Consider the following 23952-nt stretch of genomic DNA (forward strand, 5'->3'; position numbering starts at 1 on the left):
TTGTTAGTTTGACGTTTACATATATTTTGTTTGAAAATGCTAAGATTTTACTATGCATTTCTTGTAATGAGGTAGTGCAGGCAGATAAATAATTGCTAGGTTTGGTAAAGCAAAATTATTTTAATTTTTTTTTCTGATGATTGCATAGTGTTTTTTAATCAGAGGATGAAATGTTGAAGGAGCAACACCACAAAGACTGAGATGGAAAAAAAAAACGTTTTAAAAACTTTTAATACGTGATTTTATCTGTAATGAAGTTTTTGCTTCTGCCATGTATTTGACATCACAATTGTGTTCAAAAGTCTTTCGTGGGTTTCACTGCATATATCAGGACAAAATCTTCAGCAGGCACTTCAGTGGAATTAAGAAAAGTTTCCTCTCGTTCCACCATAATGCCAATAAATTACATTTTTCAAAGTATCATTTCAGTAAATTGTAAATAACATACCTGAGTTTTCTCAGTTTTAATGAAAAATAGCAAAAAACATTTTTCATTACAGGATCAACCTTCCAGCTGTGAAACAAACCAAAACTGACAGTATGATAAATATTGTAGCATTTTAATATAAAACTTGATTTTTACATAGTCTAGATAAAGCTTTTTTATTCTTGGGTCATTTTTACTCTGTAGGTTAAGTGATTTTGTCTGCGTTGTAATTTTCTTCTCCGAACATTTCTGCCAAGCATTTAAAGCGGGGTCCCCAATCACTTAAAAAATCATAATCTTGATCGGACTCTATTCGTAGTGACTCTATCGAACTCAGCGATTCGGCCACAGAGCCTGACCCTTCATAGGCATAAGTAGCTAGTGAGTCATATGGTGGAGCGTTGGGGTCCACATCATGCTCCTGGAGTCTCTCATTGATAAAATCTCTGATGTCACTATTATATTCTGCTGGTGGTTTTTGACGAGGCAGACATAAAGGTTCAGGTTTTATGTCTCTGCGGACATTATTGTCTTCAATCACCTTTGGGTTTCTAAGGGCACCAATATCAAATGCCTGTGTGTCTTCTTCTCCTCCGCCTTCATCGTCATAATGAATGACATTGTCCCTTATATCTTCTTTAGAAGTCATCAGACCATCTTTCTTTTTCTGTCTTCTTAATGCTACATAGAGTACTACTATGACTGAAAGAGAATAAAAAAGTCATTATTTTGCAGAACAGCTACTCCTTTGAATATGTATATAAACATAAAAGTATACTATTATTGACTTGATGAAGTGGTAAACATTTTTTTTTACACTTTTAGTCTATAACGGTGAAAGCAGAAAGAAAAAGAAAAAGAAAAGGTCATACAAAACCTACTTTTTCCAGTACTGAAATAAAAATGATTTGGCTGTTAGTATTTCTGTAATAACACATCATTCACACTTTATTCTTGAAAAGGAGGAGATCCTGGTTTGGGCTTTACTTGCATCCAGAAAAAATGACAGATAAGAGCCAACAATCATTGCAAAAGTATAATGATATTTGCCACTTAGCACCTTCCATACCATTCCTCAGTTAATGCATCAAGAATATTCACAGTCAGAATATTTTACAACTACTCCGCATTCTTAAAAAAACGTTCCCACTTTACTTGTTTTGCCAGCCGCAAACTCCCCGACTTTTACTTATTTTGGGTGTGATATAGGTTAGTGGATTACTTCATAGAAAATCATAACTATGTACTTTCTAGATATTTTGATTATCCATTTTAGGTCACTAAAGGACAAGGTTATACATAGGATTGGAAATGATGATCTCCAAGAATAACAGTTACAGCTTGCCCAGCCAGCTCATGGTGAGCCAGAACTCCTAGGAGTATGTAAGGGGCTAAAAAGGACCAAAAGCCCTCATACTAAAATGCTATGGAAAACAGAAATTTGCCTTCTTAAAACCGAAGGTATTTGCGATTATTCAGGTTGGAGTGAGTATATGATGTCTTCCACAATGTGTCACTGCTGAATATCCCTTTGCTGTCCCTTTAAGCTAAACCCACCTCCAGAACCACTGGAATGCAATAGTGTGTCAGCTTATTTATTGTACACTAGCTGGTCGCCCGGCGTTGCCTGGGTATGTAATTGGCTAGTGTTACCTCTGCCCACTTTTTCTAATCCTAACACACAATTACTCAATGATGACCTAGTTTGTGAGCTTTGCGGTCTTTGGCATCAATAATTTGCATTGAAATGAAATAAATCTAATTGGCTGTGGCTCCACTCCTTTGAAAATCAATAGTTGAATTTTGATTAGCTTTTGTAGGCTCCACCCACTTTTCTGAATATTAATCTCAGTCACCCAGTCACCAACTGTGCAAAGTTTAAGAAACCTGCCATTGACAGAGTAAGAAAAACAAAAGTTTGCTTTCTCCAAACAGAAAGAATTTGCGATAATTCAGGTTGAAGTGAGCTTAAAGAGGAGCTGTTAGGTATAAGGTCTCAGAGAAAATAAACACATATATCAGTAGCTAAAGATTGGCTGTACTTACATTACATATGCATTTCACTGTCCACGTTTGGATTTCACAGAATTTGTATATAGTATATGCAGAGAATGATGCTCCTGACAGCTCATGGCAGGCTCCATGTTTTTCTGTCAAATGTGTCGTCATGTCCTGCTTGCTTCCTGATCACAGATAAGCTTGTACTAAATAACACAGTGTGCAGTGAATATTAATGAGCCATGTGGCTAGGAACAATAGCTGACTCCTGCAGTGTAGTCTGCCCGAGATTTATCAGTGCTACGGGATTACAAGCTGCTGTAACTTCTCATTAGCAGCCGAGGGGAGAGCCCCAGAATGCTTTGCAGTATGATATGCGGCTTGCGTCTTCTTAAGAATAACAGACTTGCTGATAAGCACACATGAAAGGTAACTGAGATTTTTATCTTCACTAATTGCTTTTGGGCTTCCTTCTAAACTGTTTAACACAGGAGAATAGAGGTTTAAATTAGCTTCTGCAGCCTGACAGTTACTCTTTAAAATGTCTCCCAGTGGATCACTGTTGAATATATGCAAATTAACCATTGTTACCCTTAAAAGCTAAACACACCTCCAGAACTGCTGGAATGCAATGATGTGTCAGTTTGTTAATTTGTACAGAGCCATAATAATCCAACATGCATACAGACTGTTTTGGATTGTTTGATCCTCATCAGTGCAAGGCATATATTAATTTGCCTCTATGCAGTAGGGCTTGTAACACCTAGAGGTACAGACTAACCAGCAAGCTCATGATGACCCGGAACTCATTGGAGTGTGTAAGGGACTACAATGGTCCTAAAAGCCCCCTTACTAAGATGTTAAGAAAAACAAATGTTTGCTTTCTTAAAACAGAAATAATTTGTGATAATTCAGGTTGGAGTGAGCTTGAGATGTCTCCCAGTGCATCACTGCTGAATATATGCAAATTAACCATTGTGCACTTAGAAGCTAAACACACCTCCAGTGTAACAGTGTAAGAATGGCTACAGTTTACATTTTCCAGTGAAATTTGTATTTGTCTCTGCCCCCTTTTTGGTTATGGGATTAAAAAGTATCCTATACTTTATTCCAGGTAATGTACTATGTGTGTGCCAAATTTCAGTTTACATTCTAGCAGTGAAATTTGTATTTTTCTCCACCCACTGATGTCCTAATGTTTCCCGGGTATGTATTTGGCTGCTGTTGGCTGTGGCCACTTTTTCTAACCCTAACACACAATTGTCAATAATCAATGATCAAGTTTGTAAGATTTGTGGTCTTTGGCATGAATAATTTTCATTGAAATGAAACACATCTGATTCGCTGTTTGTGGGCCCACCCCTTTTCTAAATATTTAATCCCAGTCACCCAATGATCAACTGTACCAGGTTTGAGGCTTGTGCCATTAACAGTGCAAAAATGACAGCAATTAAATATTTGCCTTGAAAATCAATAGGTGAGTTGTGATTGGTTTTTGTAGGCTCCACCCACTTTTCTGAATATTAATCCCAGTCACCCAGTGACCAACTGTGCAAAGTTTTAGAACCCTACAATTAATAGTGTAAGAATGGCTGCAGTCTACATTTTCCCAGTGAAATTTGTGTTTGTCTCCACCCACTGATGACTTGGCATTGCCCAGGTATGTATTTGGCTGGTGTTGGCTCCGCCCACTTTTTCTAACCCTAACACAAAATTACTTAATGACCAAGTTTGTGAGCTTTGCGGTCTTTGGCATCAATAATTTGCATTTAAACAAAATAAATCTGATTGGCTGTGGCTCCACCCCTTTTCCGAATTTGAACCCCAATCACCCAATGGCCAACTCTACCAGGTACAGGTGATTAACAGTGCAAGAGGCTTGTGCCATTAACAGTGCAAGAATGGCATCAATTAAATATTCCCCTTAAACCCTACCATTAACAGTGTAAGAAAAACAAAAGTTTGCTTTCTCAAAACAGAAAGAATTTGAGATAATTCAGATTGCAGTGAGCTTAAAATGTCTCCCAGTGCATCACTGTTGAATATATGCAAATTAACCATTGTTACCCATAAAAGCTAAACACACCTCCAGAACTGCTGGAATGCAATGATGTGCCAGCTTGTTAATTTGTACAGAGTCATAATAATCCAACATGCATACAGCCTGTTTTGGATTGTTTGATCCTAATCAGTGCATGGCATGGATTAATAATTAATTTAGCTCTATGCAGTAGGGCTTGTAACACTGAGAGGTACAGACTAACCAGCAAGGTCATGGTGACCCAGAACTCATTGGAGTGTGTAAGGGACTACAATGGTCCTAAAAGCCCCCTTACTAAGATGTTAAGAAAAACAAAAGTTTGCTTTCTTAAAACAGAAAGAATTTGCGATAATTCAGGTTGGAGTGAGCTTGAGATGTCTCCCAGGGCATCACTGCTGAATATATGCAAATTAACCATTCTACCCTTAGAAGCTAAACACACCTCCAGTGTAACAGTGTAAGAATGGCTGCAGTTTACATTTTCCAGTGAAATTTGTATTTGTCTCTTTTTGGTTATGAGAATAAAAAGTATCCTATACTTTATTCCAGGTAATGTACTATGTGTGTGCCAAATTTCATTCAAATCCGTTCAGTCGTTTTTGCGTGCTCGAGTAACAAACATCCAAACTTTCCCATTTATTATATTAGTAGGATAGCCACAATAATCCACTATACATACAGACTGTCTCAGACTGGTTGGTTCTCGTCAGTGCATGGCATGGATTAATGGGGCTCTAAGTAGTAGGACTTAAAACACACAGAGCTACAGATTGCCCAGCAAGTTCATGATGATTTGCATATTCAACAGTGATGCATTGTGGGAGACATGATATGCTCACTCCAACCTAAATAATCTCAAATATCTTCTGTTTGAAAAAAAGCAAACTTCTGTTTTGCTCCAGGAATAAGTTGATGATTATTCATAACCTTTTCCTCCTCATGGCTATCCATTTACAGGCTTACTGGTAATACCTCTGCTTGATTAGAGGTATTACCAGTTATGATATGGGCAAGGGTAATGCTATAAAATGGCTTGTAGCTCTGGCCAGTCAGTGTTTTTGTTCCTCTCTGACCTGCCCCTTTCTGGTATAAAAATAAACAGCCTGAATTATGAATTACTATGTGGTTTCCAAGATCCAATGACACCAAAATTCCAAAATTGCATCAAAACTACAGTTAAGGCAGCTGTTTTTTTAATGTGTACTGTGTGCAATATGATTTTCTATGCACAAAGTTGTGTCAATATAAACTATTTTATTACCTGCTTTGCTGCCTTTGCAATATTGACTTCCTGTGTGAATGTCATGCAGCTTATTCAGACTGAATAGTGATATGTCACCAGCCCACTCTCATCCTCTTACCCCATCTACAGGAGTGAACTAGGAAGGGAGATCAGCCAGTGTTTTACTGTGGTCACTTGGGGTGACCCTGCCCACTTTCTCTGTATTATGGAGAAATAATTAACTCTTTGTAACTAGCACTACAGCATTACATCTCTGGAGAATGTTACCTTGCAATTACTGTCTGGCTGCTCCCTGCTCTGCATGTAATAAAGCATTAAGTCCCGCCCTTCCCAGTGTGTTTATAATAGCAAAATAAAGGAAATGTGAGGAGGGTAGAGCAGGTGATGAGAGGCAGGGGCGGAGCAATAGCCATAGCAGCCATAGCAGGTGCTATGGGGCCCTGGAGGATGAGGGGCCCAATTGGTACTTAATGTATTCATCATTAACTTCCTTGTGTTTCTCCAACCTCTGACTTTGTCTCAGTGCCCATGAACTCCCGTATGTGCAGTGATTGAATGATAATGTCAATTGCACAATGAACTCCTATCCATAGGGTAGGGACAGGTGGCATTGCTTAAGAGTGCCTATCTCCGAGGGCCCCATGAAAGTTTTGCTATGGGGCCCCATGATGTCTACCTACGCCACTGATGAGAGGTATCCCTTTGTGATCGATTTACACAGTGCTGCCTTTGTTATTCTAAGCGATAGTAACGTTAGGGCCTGATATACTAAGACAGCATCAGATGAATCTCCTCTAGAATCAGCAGACAGGATTTGAAACAATAAAACTGTCCACTGTTTAGAGGTGGTTATAGGATATGCAACCCTCACCTGGGACATACCAGGTCACAGTCAGGGTTGCTGGGGTTTGCAAATTAGTTATTGCTGGTGCATGCAACAGCAAACAAGAATGCTTTTTTCTTTTAAACAAGTCTGAAGAAAGGCTGACTGCCTGAAACAGTGGGCTGTCCTGACACGCAGCTCCCTTTTTATGCTAATTTTAATCTATTCTATATAGGGGCGGGGGAGAGGCGGAGGGAGAGGCGGAGATACGCGCTGACAGACGCACGTGAGGCAGGGCTGCGGCGGTTAGCCCTGCCTTAATCCGGAAGAGGGGATGCGCTGCTCGGAGGGGATTTCAGGGGGTAAGGGACCCCCGTTTAGCTGCGGGATAGCGGCGTTTTAGCAGGGGCACACATGCCCCTGCTGACTATGAGGTCTGAAGCGAGATTTATTCTCGCTTCAGACTCTCTTTAAATATGACATATTTAGAGCCCTTTCACACTGTGCATATTGTATTGCGATACCATTGCAATGCGGCAGTGCCAAAAAGTTGCATGGCACGTGAAACATACTACATAAGTATGCTTCACAGACACTGTAAATGCACACATTGTCCAGTAAACACACAGCATGTTGTGCATTTCTCCTATGGGACCCACTGCACTGCACCCTATCAGCTGGTTTTGCAAATAGAATAAGTTGTACACAGTGTGAATGGTCCAAAACTATAAAATGGCAGGTAACTGATGATCAGTCTGAGTCCAATAATGCTTTAAAGAGAAACCATAACCAATAATTGAACTTCATCCCAATCAGTAGCTGATACCCCTTTTCCCATGAGAAATCGATTCCATTTCCCAAACAGATCATCAGGGGGCTCTGCATGGCTGATTTTGTGGTGAAACCCCTCCCACAGTGTGATGTCAGTGCCTCACAGCGTTGAGGTCCTGACATCCCACTGTGGGAGCCTTGTTGCATTGTGGGAAATAACAGCTGTTTCCAACTGCCAAAAAAGCAAGCAGCATCGCCTTTCAGTGACATCACCTTCCAGCAGTAACAATGTCACCATGTAATAAATGTCTGAATGTAAATCAGGGAGAGGAATGATTTTACAATGATCAAACACTGACTAAATCATTTATACATAATTATTGTAAAAAATAAGCACTTTTTATTACATTATTTTCACTGGAGTTCCTCTTTACGTTGCCTTTTTAAATCAAATCCATATTATTAGATAAAGTAAACTGAAGTAAAAATGTACAGTAGTATTAAGTAAACAAATACCTCCATAAAGTCCAAGTTCAGACACTATTTGTTATCTGAACATGATATAACAGCACTTTAAATATATAAAATAAGGTCTATATAAAAAAAAAAAAAAAAAAAAAAAAAAATTATGCACAATGCAAAGAAAATACCTACCGTACTTCCTCAATTCACACATCCTCAGAAAACATCCAGCTACATGCCCCCTTCAAAATCCCAGTCATGGGCTATCATTCAGTAGGAAGGCATGCCTCCAACTGATAAAGAAAGCTCTCTCCTCTGCATACCCATGTGACTAGACTGGGAATGGTTCACACCGCTTAGGAGTGAGCAAATGGCTTTAGGTATCAGGGGTGGAATTGAATTTTCAAAGCACGTAGTCAGCTATCGTTTTCTAAAGCTCTTACTAGGCCTGTCCAATGTGGATTTTCTTTTGTGTTTGGGTTACCGTATTGCTGCAGAAGGGGGAATCAAAACAGAGGGAGAGAGTGTCTTCTGCCTTAGCCAATGAGAGAGATAAGCTATTTTGAACTCTTCTCTGCAGTAGAAGCATACCATTTTACACACTGAGAATGCATGTGATTGCTTTAAATGTTCTTTTATGTAACTAAAGGTGGTCATACATCAGGCGACTTGGCGGCTGATCGACCATCCGATTCGATTATTATAATTTAATTGGATGAAAATCAGTGCTGCCAAGTACATGCCCGACTGACAATGCAACCAGTTTCGGCCCCAAAATTGGTCGCATATTGTCAATTGCGCATGCTGCAAGATGTTGGGCCAAATTGCTCGATCAGGTGCATGGTGGGAACCGCATGCAATTTTGCAATGATCGTCGAATGCAACGAAACCCCCAGCCCTGTCCCTCCTAATGATAAATGCCCAGCTGCAATGTATACATTACCTTTCCGCTGCCTCCACTTGTTCCTGCAGGCTCCGGGCGCATACTGTTATGCGTCATTCTGTCAGATGTCATACATGTGGTCACGTTACTAGGCAATCACATGGCGCACGTATATGATGAGCAGAGTGTGCCCGATGTTTGTAGAGACTAGCGGAGGTGGCGGAAAGGTAATGTATACATTGCACTTGGGCACAGAGGGGACATTATCATTAGAGGGGACAGCGTCAGGGCGGCGATGCGGATGTATGCAGCACACAAGGCCAATTCCCAAGAGATTTCATGCTGAAATGAATTGGGAATCGGCCTGTGGTATATGGGCAGCTGACAGATCTCTCTTATCAGATTCAATAATAGAGAGATTTGTCTCTTGGTCGAATCTGCCCATACATTGCTACATGTATGGCTACCTTTAGAGTAGTTACTAAAATTTTAGTTTTGGGAGTATAATACCACTTTAAGAAGTGTCCTGTTGCCTGTTGATCCTCTGGCTCTAATAGTTCAAAACACTGATCCAGAACCACGGCGATATACAGATCAGTGCTTTGACTGCTTTTTGACTACACTATTGCCATGCTTGTTTCAGGTGCGTCATTCAGACACTATTAAAACCAGAAATATCATAGACAGCCAGCCAGGCAAATTGGAATTGTTTAAAGTAGTTGGTAGTAGGATAAAGTATTTATACAACAAAATTTATATTTCTGCAAATACCAAACTGAACAGGTGGGTTTTCAGTCTGGATTTAAACACGTCCAGGGAAGGAGCTCTCCTGATCTGCTGTGGTAAGGAGTTCCAAAACATAGGAGCAGCATGACAGAAGGCTCTGGGACCAAAAGTTTCCAAGTGGACTCTGGGTATGACTAGATTATTAGAACCTATGGATCTGAGATTGCAGGGATTGCTATGCAGCTGTAACATTTGTTTTATGTATCCAGGGCCCAGATTATTAAGTGATTTAAATGTCAGTAGGCCGATCTTGAATAGGACCCTCCATTTTATAGGTAGCCAGTGAAGGGAGTGCAGGACTGGCGTTATGTGGCAGTGACGGGGTTGGTTAGTTAACAGTCTGGCAGCAGTATTCTGTATCAGCTCTAGGCGGTACAAGTCCTTTTTTGGAAGGCCAGTGGAGAGAGCATTGCAGTAGTCAAGTCGGGATTTGATGAAGGCATGAACTAAGGTTGGTAGATCTTCTGGGGGGATGAGGTGCTTGATTTTTGCAATGTTCTTCACATGAAAATAGGATGATTTCATTACAGCAGAGATGTGAGTTCTGAAGTTTAAAATCCCATCAATTATAACTCCCAGGCTACGCACATGATCAGAGCTGTGTAGATCCGTGCCTCCTATTCCCAGTGGTGAAGACTGCAAGTTAAGTTGTTTTGTTGTCATGCGCTGCCCTCCGATCAAAAGGACTTTAGTTTTGTCTGCATTTAGTTTCAGCCAGTTGTCACTCATCCATTGCAGTAGTTCGCCTAAGCAGGCGTTTATAGTTGGAGTTGGGTCTGCCACACTAGGCTTGAAGGAAAGATATAGTTGGGTGTCATCAGCATAGCAGTGGTATGTCAGGCCATGTTTTTGGATTAGTTTTCCAAGTGGTAACATGTAAATCGGGAAAAGCAGAAGAGAAAGGATTGAGCCCTGGGGCACCCCATACTTAAGTGGTACAGGGGTGGACAGGAAGGGCCCCATAGACACTTTTTGGGCTCTGCTGCTTAAAGTGAACCTTAAGTCTGCTAAAAACTGCAGCAGCATAGGGGGTGATATTGTGGCTGGGAATGCGAATAATCACTCGCGTTCCCATGCCTGTCGGGTCCTGATGGCGAAACCTGGAAGTGGTCGCCGGCGGGGATGGGAGAATTGCAGAGACATGGCAAGGGCACCGATCAGCTGCAGGGGGCTGAGGGAAGCCCCAGGTGAGTAAAACTCTTTTTTTTTTAGGAGACTTAAGTGCCTCTTTAAGAAGGATTGGAACCACTGAAGAACTATGCCACCAATGCCACAGTTTTCCTGTAGCCTGCTTATTAAGATGTCATGGTCAACTGTATCAAAGGTTGCAGAAAGGTCTAACAGTATCAGGATGGACTACTCTCCTCTGTCTCTTGCCATTAGCAGGTGGTTGCATATTTGAAGGGCAGTTTCCATGCTGTGATGTTTCATTAATCCAGACTGGAATGGGTCAGAACTGTGTTGTAGGATTTTGGCTTCTAGCTGGAGGTATACAGCTTTTTCAATTAGCTTACCCAGAAAGGGAAGGTTAGAGACAGGTCTGTAGCTGGTCATTGCATCTGGGTCCAGGGAGAGTTTTTTAAGGATAGGCCTGATGATTGCTTCCTTCAGTAAAGCAGGAAATATCCCTCATTGTAAGGAACAGTTTACAATTTTGAGGAATACCGGTACAAAAAGTTCGGGGCAGTTCAACATGAAGTGTGTTGGGCCAGGATCCAGATCACAGGTAGTTTGGCAGATGTGAATGAGGATGCTTGATGTGACTTCTTCATCAATTTCTTTGAAGTTTTTACCAAGGTGTTACGTTCTCTCTGCTAAAAATCTTTGGCGCTATATTACTTTTAGATGCTGTAAGTTGGATGGTGGACCTTTATAGCGGAGACTTTGTCTGAAAAGAAATAGGCAAATTGGTCACAGAGATCGTTTGAAGACTGGATATTAAGTTTTTGACATGCCGGGTTGCAGAGTTTTTCCACTGTGTGGAACAGTTGGGCTGGTTTGTTAATTGCATTTGCAATCTCAATCTCATGTGATAGAAAGGATGACTTTTTCTCAGTGATTACCTTTTGGTAGTTCTTCAAGTGGAGGATTAAACAAAACAACAAACACAGAACATTTATATCGCGCTTTTCTCCTGGTGGACTCAAAGCGCCAGAGCTGCAGCCACTAGGACGCGCTCTATAGGCAGTAGCAGTGTTAGGGAGACTTACCAAAGGTCTCCTACTGAATAGGTGCTGGCTTACTGAACAGGCAGAGCCGAGGTTCGAACCCAGGTCTCCTGTGTCAGAGGCTGAGCCCTTAACCATTACACTATCCAGCCGCGGTCTGTGACACAAATGTCACAGACCGCGAGCCGGTCTGCGGGTGGGGTAAATCGATCAGCGTCAGAAATCCTCTTACACGGTCATTTGTTCATCACGAAGGGTAACCCGCATTCGCAATTTGATGAACTGACTCGCGAAGGGAGCGTTCTGATACCAACCGAATCACTCCACACACATATACAATTCAAAGATCTGCCACCAAGCGAGTTACACAGCCCGCTACTGTAATTTTACTAGGACTTCGAGAACACTTTAGTAACCCCTAGCAGTATGCAAGAATCTGGGCCAGATCGTTATGTCTGGGATTAAGGCATGTTTGTCTTCTGGCAACTGAGATTTGCGCCATAGTCTTTCAAGTTTTCGACCTTGTCTTTTCAGCTCTTTTATAGAGTTATCAAACCACTGTGCGTGATGGTGTGGAGTGAGATATTTGGTGCACAGAGGAGCAATGGTCTCAAAGGTGGAGGACACACATTTGTTGTATTTAAACACCAGAGTATCAGGGTCCAAGGTGGAGTCAGTAAATTCATTAAAGCTGAGGTTATCTCAGATATGTTGTGGTGTTAGCCCTTTTAAACGGCTATATTTTATTTGGTTCTTAAACTGACACCTGGAACTGAGATAGTGTGATGGTCTGACCAGGCTACAGGATTAATTTCCACACTGGCTATTGACAAGCCAGTATGGAATTTAAGGTCCAGAGTGTGACCTTTCTTGTGAGTATGGTTGTTAAACAATTTGTTCCCTAAGGGATACTTGTAACTTTAAAAAAAATGTTACATAATTAGCTCAGTAGGAGGAAGCCTTTAGTTTAGTCCCTATGCCCATGGGTGTAGCAATCATCCCCGGGGCCTTCTGCCATCGCAGGGGGGCCCAGAGGCTTCGGGTGCCCCTCCACCTCCCTCTCCCCAACTGCAAGTGCAGTGAATTAGCAAAGAAACCTCTCCATTCACTCACAAAAACTGTATGCAGGAGTGTCTTCCAATCATGTGGGGTTCGGGAGCAAAGGGGGCACCATGCTATCATTTTTGCAGGGGGCCTAATTCAATCTAGTTATGCCCTGCCTTTGCCCCTCCTGTTCTAGGACCCTCTAAACTATCTTCAACATTAAAACTGAAGACTCCTCTTGGCTGCACCTCCCCTCTATGTACGAGCGTGGCCGCACTGCACAGGCACACAGTACAGCCCACCCGTGTAGCATGGAGCTGCTCACGCACACCTTTTTTCTCCATGCATGAGCAGCTCCATACCTACTGTGCAGACACAAACCCACTGGTAATAACTGTACAGTGTGGCTACGCTCACAGAGCCACAAAGATCAAATGGAGACGGCAGTGGAGTGTCATGAAGAAAATAACCATGTAACTTTTCTTTTAAAATTACAGGTATACTATAAATATTAAAATAATAATTAAAAGTGTATTTATTCCATCTCCTGTGTAGACGTAGACCAAAATAGCATTTTACACTTTTGACTAATTAATCTAAATAAAATGCACCATTATATTAGCCCTATTTAAAACTCACCTAAAAGTATGATAATGCACAGTAAAATAGCTATCAAAGCTCCTGTGCTTAATCCAACAGGTAAAAAAATTGCTTCCACATTGCAAGAGAGGACCACTCCTCTGGAATCACATCTGCAAACTCTAATAGTTAGTGTGCTTGTACTGCTTTGGATAGGGTAATTGCTGTCCTCTACCACCACTGGGAGAAGGTAGAATTCTTTTTGTTGGCGACTGTACCCGTGTCTCTGAGCTACTATGCCAGCTGAGTTATCTGCAACAAAACACATAAATATCATTTTATAATGTTTAACATTTTTTCATTTTTTTGTTTCTTGAATTTGAATTTGTATGTGAATCATTTCTCTGGTAATGTGTATTTTTAAATCCTTTTTAATCCTTAAAAAAGAAATGTATGAAAAATAAAACTTTTTTTTTCATTATAGGGTAAAAACACCAGTGGAACATTTAAAAATAAAATTAAAATAATAAAAAAAAAAAAAAAAACTTTCTTTGGTTTTGCTCAGCCCAGCACAAAATGCTTCTTTATAAGAATCAGTGTGCTTGGCCTTTTCTCATGAAATTCAGTTTATCACTTCTCGGTTGTTTGTGACATTTACTGTATTCATAAAACAGTATAGCTGAAATATGTCTCCTTTGTGATTTACTTTTCTTTCTCCAGCACAAGATACTGCTTATAAAAAAAAAGTGTTCTAATCTTCGTGTCTCTTTCTTTTTCGTCAACTTATTTTAACATTGTATGCGGGGTAATAAATGACCCGGGTAAAATGACTGGTGACACACTGAAATTACTTTAATATTGAACTAAACTCACACTTTGAATAATTCAAGAGAGCTTTTTTAAGCTGTGAGGGGAGAATTTCCCTTACTTTCTATTCCTATTGTTCTCGCGTTAGTCTCAAGAGACAGGAAGTGAAGGAGAACCTCCTCAACAGGGGCCCTCTTAGACTGAGGATGGGTTAGAGCTCCTTGTGAGCCTCTTGTGTCACTATTGTAGATTTTCACTTACTCCCTTTAACACTAACCGACAGGAAGTGAGAAGAGAATCTCCTTAAAATGAACACAGACATTATTTTCAAAATAAAATAATTCCTAAAGCCTTATCAAACGCCATGAATTTATAAGATCTACAATGTACTATGCCCTACCTCCCTCATACTGTACGAAATAGGAAGTAGAACTTGATCCAACTCTAAAATACTCTAAAATAAAATGGCCAGTAATATGGTCAAACAACTGGAAGGTCTGGGACTCAGGGATACAATTGACTCAATTCAAAAACAATCACCAGATGGTACCTAAACACCAGCGAGGTTACATAGAATCTATCATCAGGGAGACACATGTTTGAGAGTGGATTGGTAGGAGGAACTGAGATACATACAGTATGTGGGGATGACAGTCTTTTCACAAAATATTTTAGGAGGAGATTTTAATCTCACGGCCCCAGAATCTATTCTCCATTATTCAGATAAATATGATAGCCCGGGTTGTAACTTTATCAAAGAAATAGGGACTATCGTTGCTATTCCCCCCACATTAGAAGAATGGGTTAGTAAAATGGCTTTATACTGTGAAGACAGAAGGTGTAACAGAGAGTCAAATATATAGCAGAAACTCACAGGGAATTTTATCAAGAAATCACACAACCTTTGAGTTGTTACAAAAGGGGAGGAGGAAAGAGCGGGAAGCACGTGGGGTGGAGGAGGTCTATTATGAGGGTGCTTACTTGATTTTTTTGTTTGTTTGTTGTTTTTTTTGTTTTGTTTTTTGTTTTTTTTTGCCTGAAGATGGTGATTATGATGTATGTGGTTAGTAGTGCATGAATGAGAAGTAGAGAATGCAATTCTAGATTAGATGGTCAGTGATGTATGAGAGACCTGGGTTGAGGGTGAGAGTAGTTAAGGGAAGGTTAAATCATGAATGGTGCAATAGAGATGTTACACTGAAGTGATACTAAGCTATAAATAAAGGGATCGTGCTTAGTTAGATAAATATATCACTACTGTACTATGAGTGGGTAGCACCCTTCTTTTGATAGATAATGTCAATATAAAGAAGAAAGAAAAAAAGTGTATTGTAATGTAATTATATAAATTAAGTACTTCAAACTGTGATGATAGCACTGTTTAACTTGGAAAGGTTATTGCAGCTTCTCCTAATAGTTGAGACTCGCCTAAGGTGCTCTGAGTTTGTAAAAAAAAAAAAATGAACAAAGACGGCAGGCACAAACTGACAATAGTCAATACTAGTGTTGGGCGAACAGTGTTCGCCACTGTTCGGGTTCGCCCGGATTTTGGCCTGTTTGGGTTCGGTTCGGCACCCCCCGAACACCTCATGGTGCTCGGCCGGGAGGGTGCTCGGCCACGTTGCCCGAACCCGAACAGGCCTTCTGTGTTCGGCCGGACACAGCCGTGTCCAGACGAACAAAGCCCCCTATAGGGTCCCAGCATAAAGGGAGAGCATGCCCCGAGCACGGGGGGGGGGGGCGGAAATGCCCCCCACCCCTCCCCGCTAAGCTCTCCCTTCTGCCGGTACCCTATAAAATTAAATTTAAGTCCCCCGAAAGTACCTGAGGAGGAGGGCAGGAAGAGGGCAGTCGCGTCAAGAGAGCAGAAGTAGCGCGATGACGCGTACGAGGGTACGCATCATCTACATGATGACACGTACCCTCGTACGCGTCATCGCGCTACTTCTGCTCTCTTGACGCGACTTACAAATGTAAACAGGAAGTGCGTCAGAGAGAGGGCGGAAGTACCAGATGGTACTAGCGCCTAGGAGTGTTCACAGTAGCTAACCATAGCTCTGAAGCTGGGCACTAAAATTACAGCAACAAGATACCATTAAAGATGCCAAAGCACCAATTCTGAAAGACTGTTGTGTGTAAGGAGAAACCATCCTTGCTACAGAGAAATTGAAAACTAGAATTTCCTCAATGGAATGAAAACCCTCTATTAAAGAAATTTGATGATGATGATTGATGATGATGATGATGATGATGATTTATATATTGCCAACATCCGCAGCGCTGTATATTGTCCTGTCACTAGCTTTAAAAATGCGTTTTTAATGATTAATGATGGCAATTGAAGACAAGTTTTGGCCTATTAAAACATGTCTATCTATGTGATGATCAGGCAGGATTTGCACATTTTAAATAGCAGTACTTATTATTAATAGCAGACAATTATTAATAAATACAGTGCAGGTTTTTAGAATAAATTACACTCTCCAATTTTGTATTATGTTTGCCAGTTATAAACCTTAGTGAGGGCTGGTGCACACCAAAAGCGCTTCTGAGCATTTTAAAAAATGCAGCGCTTTGAAAGGTGCTTGACTAATGTATTTAAATTGGATGGATCACACCAGGGTGATCTGATTTTCTCCCAAATGCAAACACGGGTTCTTCAGCATTTCTGCTGATTTCTGAGGTGATTCAGCCTCAATGTTAAGTATAGGGAAGTGGTAAAATCGCTCTGAAAAGCGCTAGATCAGGGTGATTTTCCAAGCGTTTTTGTTACAGAAGCTGTACAGTTACAACTCTACTGTAAAAAAAAATTAAAAAACTCTACACAAAAACGCTCCAAAAATCACTAGGCATGATTAGAAAATCGCTAGGCACATGCCCAAAAAAATCACTTTAACAAGCAGTGAGTGTTTGCGATTACCCTAGCGCTTTTTGGTGTGCACTGGCCCTAAACCATTTTCCATAAGTATGAAAATCAAACACTAGGCCCTCATTCAATTACCTTTTTCTCCCAAGTTTTCTTATAGAAGAGCAGTTTTTTTCTATATTCTGTTTAAAATAACTTTTCAGTACTTCACAATTGAAAATGTACCCTAAAGTAAGTGAAAAAGTACTCTCTTTCTTGCTGGTGACTTAAAAGGCATTTTATTTATGAGGTGTGAAAATATCACCTAGGAGAAAACTTAGAAGAAAAAGGGAATTGAATAAGTATCCAGGTGCTTTCATACACATTAGACAGTGGGGTATATTCACTAAACAGCAGTAATGTAACACAATAAGGCGCTATCCGATCCATCTTCCTGCTGGCAGGTATATGTGCCATCATGCGACGACACATGATGGGCGCAAATGAGAGATCAAGCAATTGCGGTACTTTGCGTAGGAGTTGTCAGGAATCTTAAAGATCAGATCCGGATGGAACACATCGCCAAATGTCGTTCGCATAATTCTACACCTGTACCCATGTTGCAAGGTCACAGAAACAATCTGCGTCGCAAAAAAAAAATCACTGGTCATCGGAAAAATCAGTGGAAAACTTGCGTAGTAGGTATGAGCCTTTAATGTTTCTGTGTTGCTCATATGGATAATGTAATACTGCATCTTAGTAAAGAGTTGTAATTAGTTATGCACAGTAATGTGTTATGCATCTAAATACTGTACTTAAAGTGAACCTCCGGACTAAAAATCTACTTAGCAGAACTGAAAAGGCTTGGTGTTTCTTTAACAGTTTCACAGCGTCAGAACTTTGTTTTTCTTACCAAAGCATCATTTTTAGCTGCATTTTTAGCTAAGCTCCACCCATCAAAAAAAACCTGCCCAGGCTTTTTTTCCCTGATGCTGTGCAAAGCACGATGGGATTTCCTATGTTGTTATTCATGTTGCCTAGCAACTGGGAGGGGTGATCAGCACACAGGACAGTTGAAACTGTGTCTCATGCTCCCTGTCACCTCCTTACAACCAAAAAGATGGCTGCCCTCATGAAATGAAACATTTGCCTGTTCTTTTAAAACAGGGTGGGTAAGAGATTATATTACCTATCTATTTTAATTAACATAACTAATGTAACCTAATGACAGTATGTTTGTTTAGGCTGGAGTTCCTCTTTAATATGTCTACTGCCTATGAGTTAGGATTTACTGCAGTTAAATTAATGTATTCCAGTGTGGTAAAAACAGAAAATAGGCGGCAGCTCCCAAATTTATGATCAAGGTATAGCGAGGCAGATACACCTACTTATCAAAAGTAAGAATTTTATAAGGTTGCCAAATCCTGGTCAGAGAGCAAACCTTGCATTTCTCACTTTTCCGAACAGAAAGGTTATAAGATACTAAAGCAGAAAAAAAAAAGAAAAGTGTTTTACTTTAAATAAAAATAGCTTTCATTCGTACAAGTTCTCAGTGAAGTAAATATACAGTATAAGCATCAGAGAATACCTGTAGCGTGCTACGAAACAAATAAGATGCTGCCAGTGTATAGTGTGCAGAGGCATACATCAAAGACATTTGTTGGCTTCCTAAGTACTTATGCATGTCACAGTCTGAGAATACAAAATGCATGTAATCAGGATCCTTACTTTTATAGTCATGGATGGTAAAATTGGGGTTTGTGAAAGCATCAGGTGGCATTCGGAAGGAGAATTTCTGCCCTGCAGGAGACATATCCTTGTCACTAGCACCAATAATTTGGATGATCTAAAAGCAGACAACGAGACAGAAATCACACACTATACGGAACATTTCTAGCTTTTTATGTAAACACTACTTACAAAGGGATTCAACAAAAGATAGGAGTGTTTATTGAAGGATTTAGTAGGCTTTTAAAGGCTAAAGAAAGAGAGAGGGAACAAAGCAGAGAAAGATATTTCTATCTGTTTTTCAGACATGGCAAATATACTATATGGGCCCCAATTTACTTAGTCAGAAGTTTGAAATTGTAATTCTTTCGTTGGTATTCTCCTTCTGGCAAGAATTGCCATTTAAAAAATCATTGTATCTTACTATCCCTGTGGCTATTGAGTCACAATGCGCAGATATTGCATTCCCCCCAACAGCATGCATGTTCATACTCTCCAGTCCATTGGTGGGCACTGCATTGCCTGGATGGCCAGGAACACTCACTATTTATAAAATAAAGGTGCTGTAGCCATGGATGTAACTACAACCTACTAGGCCTGATGGCAAAGATCTGCTAGCCGAGCCCCTATCTTCCAACACCGTTCCTTGGGGGCCTGGGGCTAAGGGGGCCCAGTCCTATTAGTAAATGCAGAGTTAAATGCAGAGCAGTGGCAGCAGAGTGTTATACATAACTTGCCTTTGGTAGTGGGATATGTCTTCGCTCCACTCTTCTGCGTAGCTCTGTGCTGTGTAGCCAATCACCATGCAGCTCCCATCATGTGGCAGGCATCATGAGCTGCATGCTGATTCGCTGCCACGCGTATAGCTACACCGAAGAAAAGTGAGGAGGATCTCTTCTGCTGCTGGAAGCAGGTAGTGTATAACACTCCGCTGCCACCACTCTGCAGTTAACTCTGCATTTACTGACAGGAGTAAACCCCCTTACACATGACAGGGGTCTCACGGTTGTTGTTTAACCCTAGCTGTGACCCTGCAGTGTGATGCCTGGAAAACATGTAAATGTACTGTGCTTGCTAAGTTTGAAATTCTTACTTCATGTGCTAATGTCAGATTCTGCTTGTCTGGGCTGTAAATATGTTTTATGTTCTGTGCTGCCCCTTCCTACCTCCTCCTTGTATTCCACAGGAAAGAGCTGAGGAAAAAGGTGAGAGAGACTATAGTAGCTCTGTGCAGAGGAAAAACTCTGCTGGCAGCTCTACATTGTGTGCAGATTTCTGGGTCATATGACCATCTTTTACAAAGGGAATTTCTATGAAACAGCTGCATGAAATAGGAAAATTGTGCGAACAGTTGTATATTCCCTGTTCACATTTGCTAATAATGGAGAATCCGGGAGGGGATTAAGCTAGGGCTTAAATATGATTCTTATTTAGCTATAAGTTTGGAAAGGGAAATGGGAGAGGGGGAGTTCTAAACAGATCATCCAGCACTCTTCAAATATATGGGCACAATTCCAATGATGTTTACTGCATCTGTGAAATAAAAAAGAGGAACACTCGCTCCCTGCATGGATCAGTATATCAGTAGCAAGATATCCCTCCCATTAGAGAACAGCTCAACTGGAAAAATGGCTCATAGCATTGTACAATGTAATCAGCAAACAAGCGTTTCAGAATCTGGTGGCCTGGTGCAGGCTTGTCAACATTAGGTCTGGTCTGGCAGGTAGCAGCTGCTGTGTCCCAGACTTGGGTGGATGGATTTATTATTGTACAGTGGTCTTGCTGTGACACAGTTTGGTCTCAAGCACGCTCACTTGGACTGGATATTTAGTGTTCAAAGATTATATTCAGTTCAGATTATTACAATAAACAAAGCGTTTTGCAAGGGACTACCTTGCTTCCTCAGAATTAAATAAGCTAAAAGCTTCCCCAGGATTAAATACCATATTTTGCAGACTATAAGATGCTCCTGACCATAAAACACACCTAGGTTTATAGGACAAAAAACCTTGTACCTCGTGTGCCCCTCTTGTTCCTCTTGTGTCCCACTGTGACCTTTGTCCCTCTTGTGTACTCCTGTCCTGTGTCCACCTTGTGTCCTCCTCCAGGTCCTCCATTGTCCCCTGTGTCCTCCTTTGTGCCCATTTGTGTTCCCCTATGTCATCCATTGTCCTCCCTACATGTCTTGTGTCAATTGTCCCCTAGGTGTTGTCCATTGTCCCCAGGAGACCTCCTCTATGGCCGTTTGTCTTCCATGTCCTCTTTTACTCCCTCATGTCCTCCTCCACTCCTTTGCCCCCCCCCCTCCCCGCTGTGCAGTTATTAGTATTAGCAGCAGGCATGAGTCTCACCAGATCCAATGGCACCCGCGATGATCAGCGGCTTCCCCTCACCATTTCCCTAGTGTGAGTCATGTGTAATTATTTTACTCATTTATTTAAGTATTTATATAGATATATAACATATTACACAGAGCTGTACAGAGTATATTGTCTTGCCGCTAGCTGTCCCTCAGAGGGGCTCACAATATAGTCTATGTAATTATGTGATTAGCAGAAGCCGGCACTAGGGGAAGAGTAAGGGAAGCTATTGATCACAACGGGTGCCCATGGATCAGGTGAGACACACAGCCGCTGCTAATAACACTGCACGGGGGGGGGGGGGGGGGGGGAGGGGTGTAGTGGTGGAGGTCACGGAAGAGCAAAGGAGGACATGGCAGACAGTACAGGGAGTCCCCGATATCATGGCGCATTGGCGGTTTGTATGGGCAGGTGTTTGTAAGTCTCTGTGTTCAGAATATAAGATGCAGTGACTTTTTTGCCACACTTTTTATAGTCCAAAAACTCTCTAGGTAAGCTGTTCTCTATTGGGATATCTTGATGCTGTATACTGATCCACACAGGAAGCATTTGTGCCTCTTTTCGGGATCAGTTGAACAGGGCGCCTGAGCTGCCTCTAAGAAAAGGGTGCCTCCATAGACATCAATGTTATTTCTGCAAATATCGGGTACAAGGTGGTGAAGAGGGTGCCCGAGTTTTGATATAGGCTACAATATTTTATTTGACTACTTTTGGCTACAGTAGGGCACCCCTTTGTAGCCCATATTTTGTATTTGGCTACAGTAGAGCGCCCCTTTGTAGCCCACACTTTTTATTCGGCTGCAAGGTTTTCGGCTACAAAAGGGTGCCCCTTTATATCTCATATTTTTTTGGGCTACAAGGTTTTAGGCTACGGTAGGGCGCCCCTTTGTAGCCCATATTTTTTTCAGCTACAACATTTTCGGCTACAATAGGGCGCCCATTTGTAGCCCATATTTTTCATTCAGCTACAAGGTTTTTGGCTACCAGGTTTTTGATTCTGCTACAGAAGGGCACCCTTTTATAGCCAAGATTTTTGATTCAGGGTTGCAGGGGGGTTAGGATTAGGCATCATAAGTGGGGGGGTCTTAGGGTTAGGCACCACCAGGGGGAGTCTTAGGGTTAGGCACCACCAGGGGGAGTCTTAGGTTTAGGCACCACCTGGGGGGGTCTTAGGGTTAGGCACCACCAGGGGGAGTCTTAGGGTTAGGCACCACCAGGGGGAGTCTTAGGTTTAGGCACCACCTGGGGGGTCTTAGGGTTAGGCACCACCTGGGGAGTCTTAGGGTTAGGCACCACCTGGGGGGTCTTAGGGTTAGGCACCACCAGGAGGGGTTAGGGTTAGTGGAGGGTTCTGTGTGAGAGTAGGGAGAAGTTAGGTCATAATAATCACCAGGGGCTTTCTTAGGGCTAGGCACCACCAGGGAGGGGTTATGGTTAGGCAGCACCAGGAGGGTTAGTGTTAGGCACCATCAGGGGAGGGTTCTGTGTGAGAGTAGGGAAAAGTTAGGTCAATTTTCTCAGCTATATCTAGAGCCCTTTTATAGTGCAACAAATTTTGCCTATAACGACATACTTTTTATAAACTAAAACTAGCTTTTCCAGCTACACCAGGCGCCTTTTGTTGCCAAATTTGGCATGTGGGCTACACCGGGTGCCCTTTGTAGCTGGATTTGGCATATATGGGCTACATCAGGCGCCCTTTGTAGCCGAATTTGGCATATTAGGGACTACAACAGGCGCCCTTTGTAGCCGAATTTGGCATATATGGGCTACACCAGACACCCTATGTAACCAAAGTTGGCATATGGGCTACACCAGGTGCCCTTTTTGTAGCCAAATTTGGCATATATGGGCTATACCAGGCGCCCTTTTTTCCAGGCGTCCTTTTCATTTGGACGCCTCTTTTCTCTTTGTCCCAATTTGATTTGAATAGCTGTGCTTGAAAGGACTAAATAAGTTGCCACTTGTGATAAATTTCAGACTCTAAATCAAGAAGAGGAAAGATTTTACAATAGGCAAACATTTACTAAATCATTTATAAATGAATATTGTAAAACAAATTAAGCAATATTTTTGCATTACATTATTTTTAATAATAGTTTATTTTTAACCTGCATCCGGCAAGTTAACCTCTTCTCTCCCTGCATCCCTTGTCACATGATTGCAGATCCTCAAGGTGAGGAGTATGAAACTACTACAACAAAGGGATTGAAAACCTTGTAAAAAGATATAACAAATGCTTAAAGGAGTCATCAAGCAAAAACAGCGGCACCCTGCTCTACTTACCCGGAACTTCCACCAGCCCCTTGCAGCTGACACGTCCTAGGCCACAGCTCCGTTGTCTGCCGCCGGCCCAGGGTCCCCGCCGGTGCAGAGGGCAAGCTCCTCTAGTGCGTCTGCGTGAGCACCACTCTCAATCAAGCCCAAGTTTTCTGTGGTGTACTGTGCAGGTGCAGTAGTTTTGCACCTGTGCAGTACACCACGGACATCGTGGGCATGATTGACAGCAGCAGTCGTGCAGGCACAGTAGAGACGACCTTGGGGTTGCCCTCTGCCCTGGCACGGACCCCAGGCTGGCAGCTGGTAACGGAGCTGCAGTGTGGGGCCTCGTCAGCCTAGAGAGTAAGTAGAGTGGGGGGAGGGGGGGTGGGGTTGGGCACTGTTTTTGCCTGACAAATCCTTTAAAGGGGCACTATGGTGAAAAATTGTAAAATGTAAAATATGTGCAAACATAAACAAATAAGAAGTATGTTTCTTCCAGAGAAAAATGAGCCATAAATTACTCCTATGTTGCTGTCACTTACAATAGGTAGTAGAAATCTGACAGAAGCGACAGGTTTTAGACTACTTTCTTCATGGGGGATTCTCAGGGATTTATTTATTTTCAAAAGGCAGTTGCTTTATCCAACTCCCGAAAAGTGTGTAGCGAGCAGGGAGGTTGACTAGCATCATTGCTTTCTTCTCCTCTACTGGTCTATCATTGTTTA

At 41.7% G+C, this 23952-nt stretch overlaps 1 protein-coding gene across 5 annotated transcripts in view; it reads right to left on the reverse strand.

Moving 5' to 3' along the window:
• Positions 1–275: 275 nt before the first annotated feature.
• Positions 276–23952, reverse strand: part of CDH12 (cadherin 12) — a 1227746-nt gene continuing 1204069 nt past the window's right edge. For all 5 annotated transcript variants that reach the window (XM_068236731.1, XM_068236730.1, XM_068236729.1 and 2 more), the window contains 3 exons: positions 18606–18723; positions 13286–13537; positions 276–1129 (listed from right to left, as the gene is read on the reverse strand). In XM_068236731.1, coding sequence (XP_068092832.1) covers positions 633–1129; positions 13286–13537; positions 18606–18723 — 867 coding nt within the window. In that variant the 3' untranslated portion in view covers positions 276–632. The remainder of the gene's footprint in view (positions 1130–13285; positions 13538–18605; positions 18724–23952) is intronic.

Source organism: Hyperolius riggenbachi, chromosome 5 (assembly GCF_040937935.1).
Source record: "Hyperolius riggenbachi isolate aHypRig1 chromosome 5, aHypRig1.pri, whole genome shotgun sequence".
NCBI classification, from domain to species: Eukaryota; Metazoa; Chordata; class Amphibia; order Anura; family Hyperoliidae; genus Hyperolius; species Hyperolius riggenbachi.